This window comes from Mauremys mutica, chromosome 14 (genome assembly GCF_020497125.1).
Source record: "Mauremys mutica isolate MM-2020 ecotype Southern chromosome 14, ASM2049712v1, whole genome shotgun sequence".
In the NCBI taxonomy this organism is placed as follows: domain Eukaryota; kingdom Metazoa; phylum Chordata; order Testudines; family Geoemydidae; genus Mauremys; species Mauremys mutica.
Window position 1 is genome coordinate 20,390,566 of NC_059085.1, and position 19,382 is coordinate 20,409,947.

Below are 19,382 nucleotides of genomic sequence, written 5' to 3' on the forward strand. Positions count from 1 at the left end.
ACAGTATTTATAATTAGAAAATAAATCGATTGGAATATATGGTAAAAATGAGAAAAAAAATCAGTAATAGTGTGCTGTGACACTTTTGTATTTTTATGTCTGATTTGGTAAGCAAGTAGTTTTTAAGTGAGGTGAAACTTGGGGGTATACAAGACAAATCAGACTCCTGAAAGGGGTACAGCATTCTGAAAAGGTTGAGAGCCACTGATTTAGACATTCCAGGGAAGCTGTAGATCATTAGTTCAAATCCAGACCAGTTTGGAAGGGACTGAGGGCTTGGCTACACTTGAAAGTTGCAGCGCTGGGAGTTACAGCGCTGGTCATGCAGCTGTGCAGGAACAGCGCTGGTGTGTGGCCACACTCACAGCTACCAGCGCTGGTGTGTGGCCACATTTGCAGCATTTACAGCGCTGTTGGGAGTGCTGCATTATGGGCAGCTATCCCAGCATTCAAGTGGCAACAACGTGCTTTTCAAAAAAGGGGGGTGGAGGGTGGTGTACTGTGACAGGGAGCGGGGAAGATAGAGAGAGTAGATTTTTGGAGCCAACACTGTGTGTTAGCTTCCTGGATTGAAAAATCACAAAATGTTCGCGAACCCTTAGTCTTAATTGCAAACAGCCTGCCTCCAACGCTGTTTCTCTGTCAAGCAAACATTCACTCCCTGCCTCTCATTTGATCGTTCACAGCCAGGTACAGATAGCTCCTGTTTGCTGTGATCAGTGTTTGTTTTTTTAGATAAGCAGTTCAACGGAGCTCCGATCGGAGTTCACAACAAAACAAAGAGAGGCTGCATAACAAAACAAAGAGAGTAATTTAATTAAAAGCATTCTGGGATATCTCCTTATTCCCTGGAGGCCAATAAAAGCGCTGGTGTGTGTCCACACTTGATGAGCAGCGCTGGATCACCAGCGCTGCAATCGCTACACCCCAACCTGACCAGGTGTACAGCCAGCGCTGCAGCCAGGGAGTTGCAGCGCTGGATGTGCCTTGCAGGTGTGGACGGTTACTAATTGCAGCGCTGGAAAGCCTCTACCAGCGCTGCAACTTGCAAGTGTAGCCAAGCCCTAAAAGTAGTTACCATCTAAAGCAGCAGCACTTTAATGTGGCTTGTGTGGTCGCGGCGCAGCTCTCCCAGCGCTCTAAAAAAACCCATCTCAACGAGGGGTGCAGCTCCCAGCACTGGGGCACTGACATTTTACAGCGCTGCAACTTGCTGTGCTCCGAGGGCTGTTTTTTCACACCCCTGAGCAAGAAAGTTGCAGTGCTGTTAATTGCCAGCGTAGACAAGCCCTGAATGGAGATAGAGACAGAGACAATACCTGCTCTAGGCATGAGAAGGTGCCTGGAACAGGGTTGAGATAAACTGGTGAATTATTGTACAGGGACTATGGGCTGCTGCTTTCCATGCTGTCCCTATTTTGGTGACATCAATATCCAGAACAACAAACATGACATTTCACAAAAAAACAAGCGCCATACTTCCATCACTGGAGTCTTCAGCTGTTCATAAATAAAGTACATAATTGTTCAGCTTTTGTCACTTCCTATCCTGTATCTACACATTTGTCAATTTACAATACAAAAAAACCCAAACATACTATTATATATAAAGTATTTATTTAATGCACATATTTACCTACAAAAATTTACATCAGTTAAAAACAATGGCAGGACAGAAGTACAAAACCTCTGAAAGAGACTTTAGGAGCAAATGATTTTATTGCCTCAATTGAGTGAAAATTTAACATACATGAAAGTCAAACTATGCTCACTTTAAGAGGCATCCTTGCGAGTCTTATCTGTACTGAGAGGTTACTGTGCCGGCAATAGCTTTGTGTTTTTTTGCTGACTTATGCTCAATTAAATTTAAAAAAAATCTGAAACAGGTAAAAAGGCACCTTGAACACTTAAAAATAAACTTATGATTATTGTAAATATTTCAAGAACTATTGTACTGTGTATACATAACAGCCACACTTAGTTTCTCTTAACACTTTAGAAAGTTTTATTAATTTATTTGTGGCACTGATCATATATTTCCTGTATCAAATGATTTGAATCCAAAGTTAAATATTTGCAATACTAGTTTCATGGCCAGATTATCACAGCATAAAATCCACTCTTAAAACAGTGTGATTATGGAATTCAGATACAGTACAGAACTTTTCTAATCTGAAAGATGTAAGCATATTTAAGAGTTTTAAAAAAAGTTAAAATCATTAAAAACAGGTTGTACTGTGAATTAGATGAAAGCATTAAACTAAGGATAACCACAGTGAAAGTGGCTGAAGTACTGCATGTAGACAAAGTGATAATTTAACATATTTGCAATATTCTTAAACATAATAAGACCTTTCTCCCCATACCATAGATTTCTCTTTTAAGTCTTTTGTTTGCTGATTCCAAAAATATTGTAACCAGGAATGAAAAAGACAACGGTAATTAATAAAAAGCTCTGGGAATGGCAAATGAGCATCCCTTTAAATACTGGTTCATGAGAACAAGAATTCACACAGCATGTATTACTCTTTGCTTAACATTTGCATTGATTTGCTATTTACAGTAGTTCGCAAAAAAAACCAACACATTATAAAAAACAAACGAGGTTTGGTTTCCAAGTTTAACTTAGTAACCAATTAACATACTTCACCTGCATGTTTTGCTCTACTTGAAGAACAAAAGTGACACTAATACTGAAACAGAGGTAATCAAAGGTAGCAAAAGCACTGATAACATGAGGATAGTCAAAAGAGAATTTAGACAAATATGCCAGACGGTAATATTGCACACTTTCACTGTCAACTGTAAATAAGACTCACTCCTAAGCAACTGAAAACCAGTCCTGTTTGGCTTTTTTGTGCCACACTACCTTCAGAAAAGGTCATTTTTTATTTCCGTGGCAGTGGACAGAGTTGAAGGAAGATCTCGATTATTGAACATGGGGCCTAGGTTTCAAAATTAGTTTTCCGGTCTGCAAAAGAAAAATTAAAGTTCAGACAAACCCTGAAATAGCTTTACTACAAAGGTGAATGTTATCTGTGTTAATTTCTCTTTACTCTGCAACTGGGGTGAGAACTAAGGGTTTGTATCCATGGAACCATTAAGTAACTTGTAGTTTCACATTTTAACTACACATTATTTGTAAAAATGTAAATATGCACTCTTAGGCTGTCTACCCTTTAACAACATGTAGAGTACAGGTGCTGCAGTGAAAGGCTCTGGCAACAGGGAACTGCCAGAGCTTTTCACTACTGCTCCTCCCCGCCAGGGCCTTTCCCTGCAGCAGAGAAAGCTCCAATATCGGGATACTATGCTGCTATGTGGGAGGCACTGCTCAGGCGGTTCATGCAAGTAAGCCAGTCTACACACCTAAGCCTTGTCTCACCATCTACATTGCTCTCTCTTTCTGAATAGACACTGCATTCCCAGATGGCACAGGTATAAATAGCAATTTCATCTTTTTTTTCATTTATTCCTGCCTTAAACATGTACATGTAGTCAGTGAGACTAGAGTCACTTACATCATCGCAGGACATATTATACTCTGCCAAGACTGTTCGACATCGGGCTGCTATGCTGTGTGGATTTCGTCAAAGAAAAGTACTAAACAAAGATTTTATGTGGGTTGCAGTTACAATAAGAATTACCTCAACTTTCACCTGACAAACTATCAAAGGATACATTGATGGTGCCACCACTCTTTTGTGTATGCCAGCAAAGAACAAGCCTATTAGAGTAATACAGCTAATTGTGAAGAATGGATGATTCCACAGTGATGTGAAAAAGGACACCTAGGAGAGAAATAAAATTGTCTTGAAGAAAAATTATTAAAAGATTCCATGATTGAAGGGATGTCAAGCTGGAGACTAAGTATTTCAAACCTGATGTTTCGGCCACTAATCTAAGATGGAATAGATCTCTTAAAAATTCCCTTGTTACTCAGAACTTACTCCTTATTTGTAACCCTGCAACACTTCACAAAAAATAATCAATTGTTCATCACTCATCTCGTATTTTTCCTTCCACTTCTGAATAGAATATAATAGCTCTACCTCAGTTTATTGCTAAGGTGTACAAATGGAAATAAGTTAAGAATCCTTTATCAATTTCCTTCAGTTTGGTGGTAAAGTTCTCTTGCACTATATAAAGTTCATTGAACAACTATACTTTCAGATTCAGTTTCACAGATACAATGTAGCCTAGAAGTCTTGCATCACTTCAATATAAGCCACAAATGTCTGGTCTGAATAGGGTGACCAGATAGCAAGTATAAAAAAAAATCGGGACGGGGGTGGGAGGTGCCTATATAAGCAAAAGCCCCCAAAATTGGGATTGTCCCTATTAAAATCGGGACATCTGGTCACCCTAAATCTGAAATTTAGAATACCAAGCCTCAAGCTACTCCACCCACACAATTTAGGAAAAAATCAGTTTGATCATCTTAGATATTCACATTAAACAAAAACAAATGCATAGCTGGTATATGCGTATCTAGAGTGACAATTTTTAAATTGTTCCACTGCTACAAAAAAGTTATTTCAAGGAGAAAGGGGGAGATATTTCCAAAGTGCAGAGGTACATAAGAAAAAAAACTTTTAGGACTAGTTAACTTGCTAGTGTTCTCACAAGTTCAATTTTCTTGATCATGGATCACTCTAGTTGAAGGTGGCCTCAGCAGACTATGCTCTATAGATAGAGAGAACAAAGTTATTCTTCTGGGGAAATCACCCCTATTCAGCACAGCTGTAGAATGCCTCAAATATTCTTAGTTTCCCCTTCAAATCAAAGTGTGATTCCTGTGATGTAAATAATCCACTGAATTTGCTCTTAGTCACTAATGTCTTGAGTTAGGGAAGTAACCCTGCTATTAGCTTTTCACGCTTCAAAGCAGTCCACAACTCCTCACTACATACACTTGGTTTTTATTACCTAGATTACAAACATTGAGACATTTAATATTTCAACATTAGAGTATAACTTACCTTCTGTGTCTCAGGATCTATTAACCAGTTCCAAGCACCAGTTGCCGTGCACACTGATACCACTATAAGAATCACTGATGAAAAATAAAAGTCATAAGCAACACATCTGGTTCATAGTCATTAGAAAGTATTTAATGTCTCATGAAAAGCTTTGAAAGAGATTACATTCTATTTTATTTCCCCTCTTCATTCTTCTATTAAGAATGTCCAAAGAAGAGCAAGGTTTATTTGAAGAGATGTACCTGCATATCATGTGTGTTTCTCATCTGGACTCCCACCTTTCTATTTATGCAAAGTGGAAGGAGGTAAAAAAATGTTTTACCATTTAAAACAATGCAACCCTTTGAAGATTCTATCAGCCTCCTAGAGAGGACAAAAAGGTAGTACCAGATAGTGTTTTGATAAGTAAAGACATGCTGTGGTTTGGGGGGGTGGAGGGTATGAGAAGTTTCTACTAGAGACATGGATTTAGAAACATTAGTCAGAAAATTGAGGGAAAGTAGTACAGAATAACTTTCTTGAGCAATATGCTAAAAACCCACACAGTATTCTGCATGCAACATCCAAGAGCCAATAACACTAAGGTGCCAGTCCTGCAAGCTGCTGTGCAAGGAGGCAGGCAGCCTTGCCAACTCTTTCAATTTCATTGCAAGTGTAGCAATATCAGGTATTTTTCTTAAAGCTCCAGCTCCGGGAGGCAAGTGATTATGTGAGAATCTCAGCTTTTATTTAAAAAGTTTTATTTCTAACCCTCCACTCATAGTTGTGGATAAAAGCCAGAAAGATGTGAACAGTGCACATTCTAAAGGTTTAGACCTCAATACTTGTGAAGCATATTCATGATGTCTTAATTTTGGGTGCTGATAATACTGATAAAATAAAAATGGACCGGTTAGGGGCTGGAATTGGCACATTCAAAGGGGAATGAAAGAAGTTTATATGCAATATAAAATGAAAGTTATTACTCCAATTTCACACAGAAAGATAGTAAAGATCTACCTATATCAACTACTTTATTCCTGGGAAACTGGTATTATTAAACAGATAACAGAATTATGAAGTCACTAGATGCCGCATCCAATTTTTATTTAAAACTTCTTCATGAATGCGCTTTAAGTCAGGAAAACTTTAGCCTGCATTTAGATATATTTGAACAAGTTTGAAAGAGATTGTGTTCACTTTCCAATTGTTGGCACTCATTAAAAAAAATAAACTATAGAACCAGTGACCTTAATATATTGATTTTGGGGGAAACCATGGAAAATATACTAAGGAATACGAGAAAGCCATCGATAAACAAATTGTTTTAAGTTATCATGGTGAAAAATAGCCCAACTTGGAAACCAAACCCCTATATACAGCCACAAAATAGATACACGACTGAAAAAAGGTAGTGCAGACTTAGATTATGCCTACACTAGAGAGCTTACAGTGGCACAGCTGTACCTATGCAGCTGCGCTCCTATAAGATCTCTCATGTAGCCACTCTATGCTGACAGAAGAGAGTCCTCCTATTAACATAATTAAACCACCCCCAATGAGCAGTGGTAGCTATGTTGGTGGGAGCTCCCCTGCTGACATAGCACATGCATACTACCACTTATGCCAGTGAAATTTATGTCACTCATGGTGGGGGGGTGGGGGGTGTTACATTTTGCTGCCATAAGTGGTAGTGTAGACATGGCCTTAATCACAAAGCCTCAACATGCCTCAAACTTGTCCTGAAGAATTCCTTTTTAAAAGACTAATTCAGTCCTGGCCCTCTTTGCTGAGGCTGCCTATAAGATCATCATCATACTGATTATACTTCTAGCTTTGTTAAGTATCAGAGGGGTAGCCGTGTTAGTCTGGATCTGTAAAAGCAGCAAAGAATCCTGTGGCGCCTTATAGACTAACAGACGTTTTGCAGCATGAGCTTTCGTGGGTGAATACCCACTTCGTCGGATGCAAGTGACTTGCATCCGACGAAGTGGGTATTCACCCACAAAAGCTCATGCTGCAAAACGTCTGTTAGTCTATAAGGCGCCACAGGATTCTTTGCTGCTTCTAGCTTTGTTGTTCTTGACAATATCTACTTTTGAATAGCAATTGTGCAAATGCTATAAGCATTTTGTGCACATGGTATAGATGCAATAACATCAATCCATTATTTTACTTTTGCTATTTTTTGTTAAATTTGTGTATGTTTGGTACCTTCAAATATTTGAAAGATTTTTAGGCTCACATACAAAGTACATACAATAAGGTTTTTAAAGCCTAGATTTGTTTTTGTAAACACAATCCATAGGAATATACATGGGTAAATGCCAACTGAAGTATTAAAGAGTCAATCCAACTTCTTTAAAATATTAAGCTTACTTCTCCAACGTCCTGTAGCTGGTTGCAAACATGCAATATATTCAGTAAGTCTTCTTTCAAAAGCTTTGAGATCTGAGGAAAAGACAGGCAGAGATCTAATAAGTCTTGGTCTATTAGTTGAAGATTAATAGTTAATGCCTCAGATTCTAATCTGTTACTTATGTCCTGTGCAGCTCAGACGAATAACTTGCAGAGGAAAGCTGTAATGGATTGATGATGTGTTTATCAAAAATCGCTTGCATCTCAGATTAAGCAATAGATAATGGAAAGATGTTTAGCACTACATCTCACCACACTTTTTGGTTAAGCAGCCCACTAAAAAGTAATATATTAAGTGACAGGCATTTCCATATACAGAAATATATATGGAAGAGCAGGGCTGGCGCTGGCTTTTTTGCCGCCCCAAAGGGGGGGGGGGGAATCGAGGCAGACGGAGTGGCAAAACAGGAAAAAATAAATATATATATAGATAGGTAGATACACTCTGCACGGTGCAGGGGGACTCCCTGTGCTGCAGACATGCCCCAGGCAGGGAGGAGGGAGGAGAGAGAAGGGGAGGGAAGGACGCGGGCTGCCCTGCCGGGCTTGCTACAGACCTGGCACCAGCTGGGGCAGACGGAGCACGCAGACCGCTCCCAGCAGGGCGCTCCCCTCCTCCACGCCAGATCGGTGAACAAAAAAAATAAAATAAAAGCCCTAGGATTGGGCAGAATGCCACCCCATAGAATCTGCCGCCCCAAGCACGAGCTTGCTCGGCTGGTGCGTGGAGCCGGTCCTGCTGAAGAGATTAGAATACCTTGACATGGTATCCCTTTGTAAGTCTAAATGCAAGCTATTAATATTGATAGATTAAAATACTCTAAAACAAGGTATATTTTGAAATGTAAAATGTGTCAGGAAAACCTTGTTATACTCTATGGTCTGTGCTAATGATAAGTAGAGTTTGGTATTTTGTTTGTGATTAGGATGACTATCACCATAACTCGCTACAAAAATTCTTACCTCAGTTGGCATCATTAGAGATTTTTTACAGTCCTTTCAGTTTCAATAATCTATTTTTACATGCCACTCATCTTGGACAATGAAAATACAGTCATAAATTATTTAAGTTTTAGCCAGCTTTAGAATCTGACTCATGAAATAGAATGTTTGGCGTTGCAACATTGCAGGGGAACTATTCAGCATGAAGTGAAGTCTACTTTATAAATATTTTCAGATGTAAAGAAAAAAGTCAACTATTCATTTTAACATCTGTGAAGATTTCCTTTCCAACCAGAGAAGTTTTGGGCCTAAAACTGTCCCAAAAATTTATTGCTTGAAGTTTGATATTTATTTATTTATAAAGGTATACACTTTAAAGGCAAACTGGCTTGACGTAACATCTGCTGTTCTTTGAAAGAATTTCATGTTATATTAGAATGTCAAGTTCCAATAAAGGTAACTATGCAAAAACTACAAGAAAAATACCTTCATTAAAATGTATGCCTGTTACTGAAGTGTGTACTTACTCTAAGATATATGCAAAGATTATTTCAATGCTTATCAACTGGAAAAAATATAACTACTTTGTTAACCAAGAGAAAACATTTGTAAATTAGATATGATTTTGTGTTTTAAATAAAGTGTACATAAAAAAAAATAAAGGCTTGAGCTACATTTTATAAGTCTTGGAAGCCCAAATTATTAAGGACCTCTTTAAAAAAAAAAAAGATGGGTTTGGTGTTTTAAAAATGTGTGTCTACCAGTTCTAACCAAAGAGATAATTCTGGTATTTACAGTGTTGCAACAAGTGTTGACAGTCACTTCAGTATTCCCATAATTTCTAGTATTTCTGCAAATGTATATACACATCTTGTTTGTTCTATATATGACATTTACTAATCTAATCTTGAAGTACTGGTGTATTATTAAAATAGTCTCCTGTATTGATTTTTTGCAGAAAGAAAGCAGATTTAAGTTCCTTTTTAATATCCTTTACTACAAATCTGCACCAAAACTTAAAACAAGCATCTGTTTTAGCAAATAAGAATGTGAAGCTCAGTGAGCTGTATTTTTGCCCGAAGAATTCAATTCCTTGGTTAGATTATTACATCTCAATGTATTTGAGATATAGAATGCAATTAAAGAATTACAGCTGTGTTGAATATATAGCTTACATTAAAAGAGAAAAGGAATTAGTGAATATAACAAGTTTCCAACTTGTACAGCAAATCTCTTACCAACGCAGAAATAACAGACTTAATAGACCACACTGTAAAAGCCAGGCTCCGTCATGAAACAACCCAACCAAAGAAAGGTGACAAAAAGGAAGTTTTGCAAACTACTGGAAATGTTTTAAGCCTGGTCTACACTACGCGTTTAAACCGGTTTTAGGAGCGTAAAACCGATTTAACGCCACACCCGTCCACACTAAGAAGCCCTTTATATCGGTATAAAGGGCTCTTTAAACCGGTTTCTGTACTCCTCCCTAACGAGAGGAGTAGCGCTAATATCGGTATTACCATATCGGATTGGGGTTAGTGTGGCCGCAGATCGACGGTATTGGCCTCCGGGCGGTATCCCACAGTGCACCACTGACCGCTCTGGACAGCAATCTGAACTCGGATGCAGTGGCCAGGTAGACAGGAAAAGCCCCGCGAACTTTTGAATATTTCCTGTTTGCCCAGCGTGGAGCTCCGATCAGCACGGGTGGTGATGCAGTTAAAAATCAAAAGAAAGAAAGAGCTCCCGCATGGACGATGCGGACGTGATCGCTGTAAGGGCAGGCAAATCTGTTCTATCAGCACTCCGTTACAGAAGACGAAATTCAAAATCATTTTTTAAATATCTCCAGACAGATGCCATAGCAGGGACTCAGCGCACTGCTGCGTGACAAGCGTAACGGAAAGCCAAAGAATCAAATGGACGCTCATGGACTGGAGGACTCAAGCTATCCCACAGTTCCTGCAGTCTCTGAAAAGCATTTGCATTCTTGGCTGAGCTCCAAATGCTTCTAGGGTCAAAAACAGTGTCCGCGGTGGGTCAGGGCATAGCTAGGCAATTTACGCACCCCTCCACCCACCCCCAGAAGTGAAAGGGAAAACAATCCTCTCTTGACTCTTTTACATGTCACCCTATCTTTACTGAATGCTGCAGATAGACGCGATGGTGCAGCACTCAACAACAACATCCTTGCTTCCCCCATGCTATGGATGGCTGATGGTACAAAATGACTGGTACCCGTCCTCATCATCAGCCTATTGGCACATGGGGCAGTGCAAAAGGACTGGTAACCATGCTGACTAGCATCTGTTAGGTCGATCAAGGGCGCCTGGTCCTAATTTTTCCTGGTAGATGGTACAGTATGGCTGATAACCATCGTCATCATAGCAACAGGGGGCTGAGCTCCATCAGCCCCCACCCTTCATGTGTAAAGAAAAGATTCAATTGCCCCTGAACTAGCAGAGGGATGCTGGGCTCCTCTCCTACACACTCCTTACTGTCCTGTCTGGATTATCATAGCAGCTGGAGGCTGCCTTCCACTCATATCTCACTAACAAGTCACTGTGTCTTATTCCTGCATTCTTTATGACTTCATCACACAAGTGGGGGGACAATGCTACGGTAGCCCAGGAAGGCTGAGGGAAGAACGGAATCAACAGGTGGGGTTGTTGCAGGAGCACCCCCTGTGAATAGAATACAGCTCATAATTTCTGCAGGATCTGACACAGAGCAGCTGTGCTCTCTGGTTCTCTGATACAGTGGTTCTCTAGTACACTTGCCCATATTCTAGGCAGGACTGATTCTATTTTTAGATACCAAAAAGGAGGGATTGACTCAGGGAGTCATTCCCAATTTTGGCTTTTGCGCCTCTGGCTAAGAGCAGCCAGGGGCACTTATGACAGCAGCAAATGGAACAGTGCAAAAGGACTGGTAGCCACGATCATCTTATTACCAATTTATGGTATGGTAGATGGTACAATATGGCTGATAACCATCTCTGCTATTATGCAAAAGCAAAAGCATGCTGGTGTGTAGCGCTGCTGAATCGCCTCTGTGAGCGGCATCTAGTACACATACGGTGACAGTCACAAAAGGCGAAACAGGCTCCATGATTGCCATGCTATGGCATCTGCCAGGGCAATCCAGGGAAAAAAGGCGCGAAATGCTTGTCTGCCGTTGCTTTCCCAGCGGAAAGAGTGACTGACGACATTTACCCAGAACCACCCGCGACAATGATTTTTGCCGCATCAGGCACTGGGATCTCAACCCGGAAATTCAAAGGGGCGGGGGAGGCTGCGGGAACTATGGGATAGCTACGGAATAACTACCCACAGTGCAATGCTCCAGAAATCGACGCTAGCCTCGGACCGTGGACGCACACCACCGATTTAATGTGTTTAGTGTGGCCACGCACACTCGATTTTATACAATCTGTTTTGTTAAACCGGTTTATGTAAATTCGGAATAATCCCATAGTGTAGACGTACCCTGTGTCTGTCCCCGGTGGAGAAAGCCGATGCACACTCTCTCGTTCAAATAACTTGGCTCAGTTAAAAGGTAGAACTTTGTCCTTTTACAACCGAATCCGCTTTCTACATCATTATACCAAGCGCCACTTGCAGAGCAGCGACATGCCCCTCCTCCATCAATAAGCGAGCAAACAAAACACCAAACCACCCCCCGGACTGCTCGACTCACCGGCCCCTCGCCTCTGAGCCACTCCCCCAGTGCGTGAGGCTGTGGGCACCAGGGACCTTGTCCTGTGGCAGGTTGGCACGGCGCCCCTCTGCCCCTACAGAAAACCGTGATCCCCCGGGTGAGGGGCGCCCCTCAGCCCCGTTCCCCGCCCCGCACACCCCTCGCTGGCTCCCGCTGTCACCGGGCCACTCCGCGGAGAACGTCCCTCCCCACTCTGGGACTGAGGTGGGGTGGCCTCGCAGCCCCCCAGCTGCTACCGGCCAGCGCCCTTTGACGCCTCCAGCTGAAGGGGCCGGGGTCGCGGGGCAGAGGCAGGGCACCGCTCTGGGGCGCGGGAGCCGCACAGAGAAACGCCCCCCGCGGCCTGCCCCCGGGAAAGGGTCACTGGGCCCGGCGGGGCGGGGACCGCAATTACCTTCTGCCTGCTCCAGCGAATTCATGGCGGGTGGGGGAGGGCGCTCAGAGCGCACAGCCGCCGCCCCCTCCTCAGCGCCTCGAGCCGGCTCCTAGTCCCGCCCCCCCCCCACAACAACGCCGCTCTCCATTGGGCATCCCTTCCACACCGCGCCCCTCCCTAGCAAACCCCATCCCCATTGGCTGGGAAGGGAAGGGGCGTGGCTGCAGGAGAAAGATTCCGGCAAAGGGGCGGCGGGGGATCGGCTCGTGGCGGTGCTGTGACGTTCGACAAGAGCGGCGCGCTGTGGAGCTGCGGGCGGGAACCCGGCCGAGCAAACTGTGCGGCTGCTGCTTTTCTTTTGTATGTGTCACAGCCCCGAGGGCATCGGTCTGCACGTGCAAAACCAGAGCGGGGAGGAGAGGCCCGATCCACAGGCCACTTGGGATCAGTGAACAGGCTCCTTGGTCTCTTACACTTACAGCCCTAGGGACAGTTCTGCAATTCTTTCAGACTATTCCCCTAAAAATGTGTGCAGGGTAACTTTCCATTTCAGTAAATGTATCTCCTTAATGATAAGTACTGTAAATTCCTGCATTGGGTTTGTAGGTGTGGGGGGTGGGGCAAAGAAATATTAAACCAATTTATATTTATTATATGTTAATCAAAAAATTGAATCTGTATAAACAATACTCGGATGTGGACTATAAAAGGCCAGCAAAAATAACTGCTTGGTTTGGAGATTGCAGTTGAAAATAAATGTGAGAAATTCTCCCATAGTTCTTTGTTAGAGTATTTAATACCTCTCTTCTGTCAGTGGGGGCACACACAGGCCACAATCCTGCAATCTGGTCCACATGACAAGTCAGAGTCACTAAAACTGGGGGTTAGACTAGATGATCCTTGTGGTCCCTTCTAACCCTATGATTCTGTGAATACCTGTTATATTGGCACACTGACTGTATGTTTAATGGGTTCCACTTTAAAAATATAGTCCAAAAAGGGGTATAACTTATTTTGGTAACTTTATTATACCATCAAACCTCATTCTTGTTTTAGTGTTGTAAGTAGGTTTGATTAGTCCTGAGGATTAATGAGTTGATGTCAGCCTTCAATATATGTAGTAAAAATAACAAAGTTGAAATGCCCCCTTTGAGTAATGCCAAAACTCCACAGCGAGAGTCTAGTTTTCAGGATCATTAGAAATTATGTTTAGTTTACAAGGAGACACTTTCAAACACACAGCAGGGATCAGAGCAACTTACATGTGTCTGAACAACCATGTAAAGTAGTGGCCCGGGCAGTGACTAGGGAATACAAAACAAAAACCACACTCCCTGTGTTTTTTATGTATGGATTTAATTTTTTCAAAGCCAACAAGGTGTAAATTCACACAGATGTATTTCTTTTCTGTCTCTGCTTGTGAAAGATAATCATTGTCAGGACAAGCAAAGTGTCTGGACCACATCTACCGTTCCAAAGAAACATGCTGCTATGGACCCAAAAAGCCAACCTCATGGTTTTGATCTGCCAGGCAGACTTACCAAATAAACCATGGAAGATGAAGCTACTTGACCCACAAGTGGAAAATCAAAGACTCCCTTTCATGCAATTGTGATGAGAACATCCAACCCATCCAATCATAATGCAGTGCCCCAAATGTGGATTCAAAGGTGAATTGGATGATACCCATGATATCACAGAGGAGGCCTTGAAAAGGTTTATGGATGTACAACTGCATCTATAGAATGATGCTCTGCACATGCTGCCATATACTTGAGAGAAAGGACAAACATTTGAAGAGTGGAGAAATTATAAAAATGCTTGGCTGCTACTTCTACACTTTCATGAAAGATGCCAGAGTTTAATCTGGATTACTTGTGTTGCTCTTTAAATGTTACACTCAGAAAATGGCTTGTTGATTTCTGCTTAGAAAAGACAGTGGCCAACAGCAATGTTTAAAGTTTATATTTTCCTAGGATCTGGGAGTCTCTCTTGAACTATTAGAGTTCAGCTCTCATGGCCTCCGCTAACTTTATTAAAATTGTTGCTGCTCCTACAAAGATGTTGGTGCTTGGCATAATCCCTTTCTCCCATTCAAACAGCAAGGTTTTCTAGTTAGTGGTACATTTTCCTTGGACCAGTTCAGAAGATGACATCTCTAAACCATGCCATATACATCTAAAATAGCATTACGTGCTTTGTCTTTAGTTCCTTAATAATGGGGTTGGAGTGTCCTGTATCAGTCAAAGGGAGAAAGTTGGGTACTTAGAAGGTAAAGGGGAGCCCCTACAGATGCAGATTCTACATAGGGAGAAATGAGTGCTTAGCCCATCCTGTCTGTGCCCTAAAAGTAGAGTATGGGGCTGGAAGGTAGAAGAGAAGACTGCTTTGCACTGTCCTTAATTTTCTGATATTGAGAAAGGTAGAGAGATGGATGCTGCTGTTGGAGAGTCCTGTGAGACATACAAATGTCAAATATGTCATGAATATATTGTTGATAACTATAGGTTGGTTTTTCTGGTCTTTAAATCAGAAAAGAAATACTCTTTCCTTATCAAAGACAACTAAGGCTAAAGAATGTTTGTTTACTCCACCTCTGTTTGCCCAGAATAGAAAATCAACAATACACTCCTTAAACTTGTGAGACAAAGGTCTACACAGGGAAGTTGATTGGAAATTTCTGACATTTCTCTCTCTCTATGTGATTATCTTGTTCCTTCACTACAATATCTCTTGTTCTGTTGTAAGCCCTGAGGCTGTGAAATTAAAGTCATGATATATAATCAAGGAATATATGGACTATGTCCACTAAATTTAGAGGAACTGTAAAGGATTTTTTTTTCTAAATGATTGTTGGATTCTAGAAATGATATGAAATGATAGAGAATGAAAAAGAATATTGAAAGATATAAGCACCTACTCTGTGTATGCATTTAAAATATTGAAATAAATTACTTAAAGGGGACATTCCAATTTATAGTTTGGGTTAATTCAGAAATACAGTAATTGAAATGAATAAAACATAAAAAGCCTCCGAAAAGAAAAGGATAAAAGACATTTGTTATACACTATTGCCATCTACTGGATATCAAGGTAAGTAGCATAGAAACTGAGGGAGCAGAAAAGTGAGAGCCTGACAAATGAGCAGTACAAAATAAGTGACTTGCTCTCCATTAAAACTGAAACAGTGGAACCTCAATGTGGAACTTCAGAGTTTGTTGAACCCATCAAAGAAACTGCAGAACCCTGTAAGTGCTATTGGATGCTTATACCAGCCAATAGCCTTTCCATTCTCTTAAGGTTACCTTGCTGCATCTGCAGTCTTTCTGTTGACACCCCAAGGAAATATATTTTGGGTTTTTAACAATGTAATGCTGTATCTATATATGTTTCTCCTTGTAAGTCCAGGTAAATTGGCTTAAGAGAACCTCAAATAAAACTTCTAAACTACTTCTTTTGATGCTTTAAACTAGTCCCCTTCAAACCAAACACTAGAAATAACAGGAACACCATTCATAAGAGTGCCTTAAGACCAACTATATTTTTACTCCTTGGCAAGGGGGCAGGGAGAGATTGGTGCTGGGAGGGGTCCCCATGGTAAGTGGGGACCCACAGAGGGAGGGGTTCCCATGGTGACCAGGGCCCCACAAGGGGAGGGGAGAGATGGGTGCTGGGAGGGGTCCCCATGGTAAGTGGGTCCCACAGAGGGAGGGGAGGGATGGGTGCTGGGGTGGTTTCCATGGTGACCAGGGCCCCACCGGGGGCAGGGAGAGATGGGTGCCCCAGTGGTTCTCTCTCAGGGGCACAGTTCCCCGGCACCACCAAAAGGGGTCACTGTGGCGGGAGGCTGCAGCCGCTGCTGGCCCCGAGGTTCCCTCTTCTGGCAGCGAGGGGGAAGGGGAGGTGCTTCCATTTCACCCCAGGCAGCCTCCGGCAAACCGGCCGCCGTTGCTTTGTGCGCGAGGAACGGAGGCGGCGGCGGCTGCTGCGCGGAGCCCCCCCAGCCGTGAGTGCCGGACTCCCAGGCCCTGCCGGGCCGCGGCCGGGAGGGGGGCAGGTCTGCTGGGTGGCGGGCGCCGGGGCTGGCTGCCCGCCCTCCCCTGGTGTCCCCGCCCGAGCCTGGGAGCCCAGCCCCGGCGCAGAGGAGAGGGGTGGGTGGCGCCCACTGTGCGCCCTGCGGCCGCGGGTGAAATGTCTCCGGGTCCAGCCCGCGCTCGGGAGGCCGCGGGGGGCCCTGGAGAGCTGGCGGGTGTGAAGCTTCGGCCTCTGATTACGTTGTTTGTGCAGAGCATCCTCTGCCCCGAGGCCCGTTCCGCCCCCGACACGCAGCCATCTCGGGGATGGAGGGAGCCGGCTGCACTAACGGGCTGGGGCTCCTGCGGCCCCTGAGCGAGCCGTGAAGGGAGGCTTCCGTTCCGTTAGTTATCGCTCTTTAACTGTATCTTGCCAAGCAGTTGTTAAGCCAGGTAGCGATGCAGCCATTTGTTTCTCTCCGTTTATATTGCACCATTCTGAGATCCATTGAACTTGGCACCTCTGTGGGTGTTAAGCTTCCTCAATTGCAAAATACACCTTTTTGCCTGTCGAGATGGGGCCTTGGTGTCTGGCATGCTGCTCTAATCAGGTCACACTGTTTTCATAAACTATATTTTGAGAATACATCCAAGTGTACATGTATCCAGACCATTTTGCACACTCTGTTACTTCTGAAATTATGCTGCAAAGAAACCAGTCCTTAGGGTGACCATATGGTCCTGATTTGCCTGGGGCAGTCCCTTTTTAAAGCCCTGATCATTTGGCAGGAGCAAACAGGACAAATGACCACGTTTGTCAAAAAAGTGGGGTCAGGCGGAACATGCGATGCCAGCCCTGGGCGACACAGCGATGCCAGCCCTGCATGGGGGTTCAGGCCGTCCCACACGGTGTCCGCTTTCCCTTGGGGAAATATGCTCACCCTACCAGTACTGGACTTCAAATTCATATTGAAATGTACGAGTGCTTATATGTGAATGCTGGAAGTCTAAATACTAAGATGGGTGAACTAGAGTGTCATTTAAATGAGTATGTTGGTATAATGGGCATCATGAAAATTTGGGGAAATGAGGATAGTCAATGGGACACGGTAATACAAGGGCTCAAATATAGAGGAATATATAGGTCATGCTGTTTGGGAATGGCACTAAAAGAAAGCATAGAGTCAACATAAAAATCTTAAATTAATCAAATTGTACTGTAGGATTTCTGTGGATAGAAATTCTGTGCTTGAACAATAAGAGTTTAGTAGAAGGAATATATTACTGACTACCTGACTAGAATGGTGACAATGATTGTGAAACGCTTAGGGAGATTAGAGAGTCTCAAAGGTAGAAAATGCAATAATAATGGGGGATTTCAACTATCCTCATATTGACTAGGTATGTCACTAGAAGCAGGGACAACATGAATAAATGCAGCTTATCTTGGAACCCATGTAGGAAGAGGCAATTTTTGATTTAGCACAGGATCTGGTCCAACTGGTAAATATAGCTGAACCGCTCAGTAATAGCGGTCATAATGTAATTAGATTTAACATCCTTGTAGGGAGGAAATTGCCAGAGAAACCCACCAGAGTAGCATTTAACTTAAAAAAGGGGGCTAATACAAAAATGAGGAAGCTAGTCAAATGGAAATTAAAAGGAACAGTCACAAAGGTGAAATCCCTGCAAACAACATGCAGACTATTTAAAAACACCGTGATAGAGGCTCAAGTTAAATATTTTTGTCCCCCCCACCCCCCGCCCAACCAAAACAAAACAGTAAGAGGACCAAAACAAATGCCACCATGGCTAACAGCAGAGTAAATGAGGTCGTTAGAGGCAAAAAGGCATCTTTTAAAAGTTGAAAGTAAAATCTTACTGAGAAAAATAAGAACATAAACTCTGGCAAGTCAAATGTAAAAGTATTATTAGGCAGTCCAAGAAAGTTTTTGTGTTCTTGGCTAGTTGCGCTAAAAAAAAAAGGAGTTAGGGTTTGAGAGGGGATTCCAATCTGGGGCAGGGGATTTGGGGTGTGGGCTTCGGCCAGATGGCGCTTACCTCAGGTGGCTCCCAGTCGCTGGCACAGCGTGGCTAAAGCAGGCTCCCTGCCTACTGGGGCTCCGCGCCGCTCCCAGAAGCAGCCACCGTGTTCGGCCCTTAGGTGGAGGAACCAGGCGGCTCTGTGTGATGCAAGCCGCCCCGCACGCACAAGCACTGCCCACGCAACTTCTGCTGGCCATGGTTCCTGGCCAATGGGAGCTGCAGAGCCGGTGCTGGGGGCGGGGGTAGTGCACGGAGCTTCCCTGGTCACCCCAGTTCCTAGAGGCCACAGAGACGTGCCTGTCGCTTCCGGGAGCTGCGCAGAGCCGACCGGACTTCTGGCAACTCAGAGAGCGGAGGCTTGCTGCAGGCCAGATGAAATGAAGCAATGTGCTGGATCCAGCCGTAGGTTCCCCATCCCTGTTCTACAGGAGCACTCAGGGAACACAAGACATTTGCAGAAAACCTAAATGAATTCTTTGCATCAGTCTTTGCTGCAGAGGATGTGAGGGAGATTCCCACACCTAAGCCATTGTTTTTAGGTGACCTATTTTAGGAATTGTCCAAGTTTGAAGTGTCAGTAGAGAAGGTTTTTGAATAAATTGATAAATTAAACAGTAAAGAGTCACCGGGACAGATGGTATTCACCCAAGAGTTTTGAAGGATCTCAGACATGAAATTGCAGAACTTCTAACTGTGGTATGTAACCTATCGCTTAAATCAGTCTCTGTATCAGATGACTAGAGCATAGCTAATGTAATACTGGATTTTTAAAAGAAGCTCCAGAGGTGATCCCGGCAATTACGGGTCATGAAGCCTAACTTCAGTACCAGGCAAATTGATTGATTGAGGTTATAGTAAAGAATAAAATTCAAACAGCTAGATGAACACAATATGTTTGTAAAGGGA

The 19,382-nt window shown here is 43.0% G+C and overlaps 2 protein-coding genes across 5 annotated transcripts in view; one reads left to right on the forward strand and one right to left on the reverse strand.

Annotated features, from left to right (window-relative positions):
- Window positions 1-1,595: 1,595 nt before the first annotated feature.
- CNEP1R1 (CTD nuclear envelope phosphatase 1 regulatory subunit 1) lies at window positions 1,596-12,525 on the reverse strand. The gene is made up of 6 exons (XM_044987264.1): window positions 12,436-12,525; window positions 7,341-7,412; window positions 4,983-5,056; window positions 3,682-3,791; window positions 3,522-3,576; window positions 1,596-2,971 (listed from the first exon to the last, which is right to left on the reverse strand). Exons 1-6 carry the CDS (start codon window positions 12,458-12,460, stop codon window positions 2,930-2,932), a joined length of 378 nt encoding a protein of 125 aa, XP_044843199.1. The 5' UTR covers window positions 12,461-12,525; the 3' UTR covers window positions 1,596-2,929.
- Window positions 12,526-16,310: 3,785 nt separating this feature from the next.
- LOC123349104 (nuclear receptor coactivator 5-like) overlaps window positions 16,311-19,382 on the forward strand; it is a 30,774-nt gene continuing 27,702 nt past the window's right edge. For all 4 annotated transcript variants that reach the window (XM_044986849.1, XM_044986850.1, XM_044986852.1 and 1 more), the window contains exon 1: window positions 16,311-16,423. The gene's annotated coding sequence lies outside the window, so the exon portion shown is untranslated. The remainder of the gene's footprint in view (window positions 16,424-19,382) is intronic.

What these genes read in the sequence shown, in the direction of transcription:
- CNEP1R1 (XM_044987264.1), bottom strand. Translation starts at nt 12,460, where the DNA reads ATGAATTCGCTGGAGCAGGCAGAAG. An exon ending in AGCTACAGGACGTTGGAGAA is followed by an intron (nt 5,057 to 7,340) that starts GTAAGCTTAATA and finishes ATTTTTCATCAG; the next exon opens with TGATTCTTATAGTGGTATCA. An exon ending in TAGATCCTGAGACACAGAAG is followed by an intron (nt 3,792 to 4,982) that starts GTAAGTTATACT and finishes TTTCTCTCCTAG; the next exon opens with GTGTCCTTTTTCACATCACT.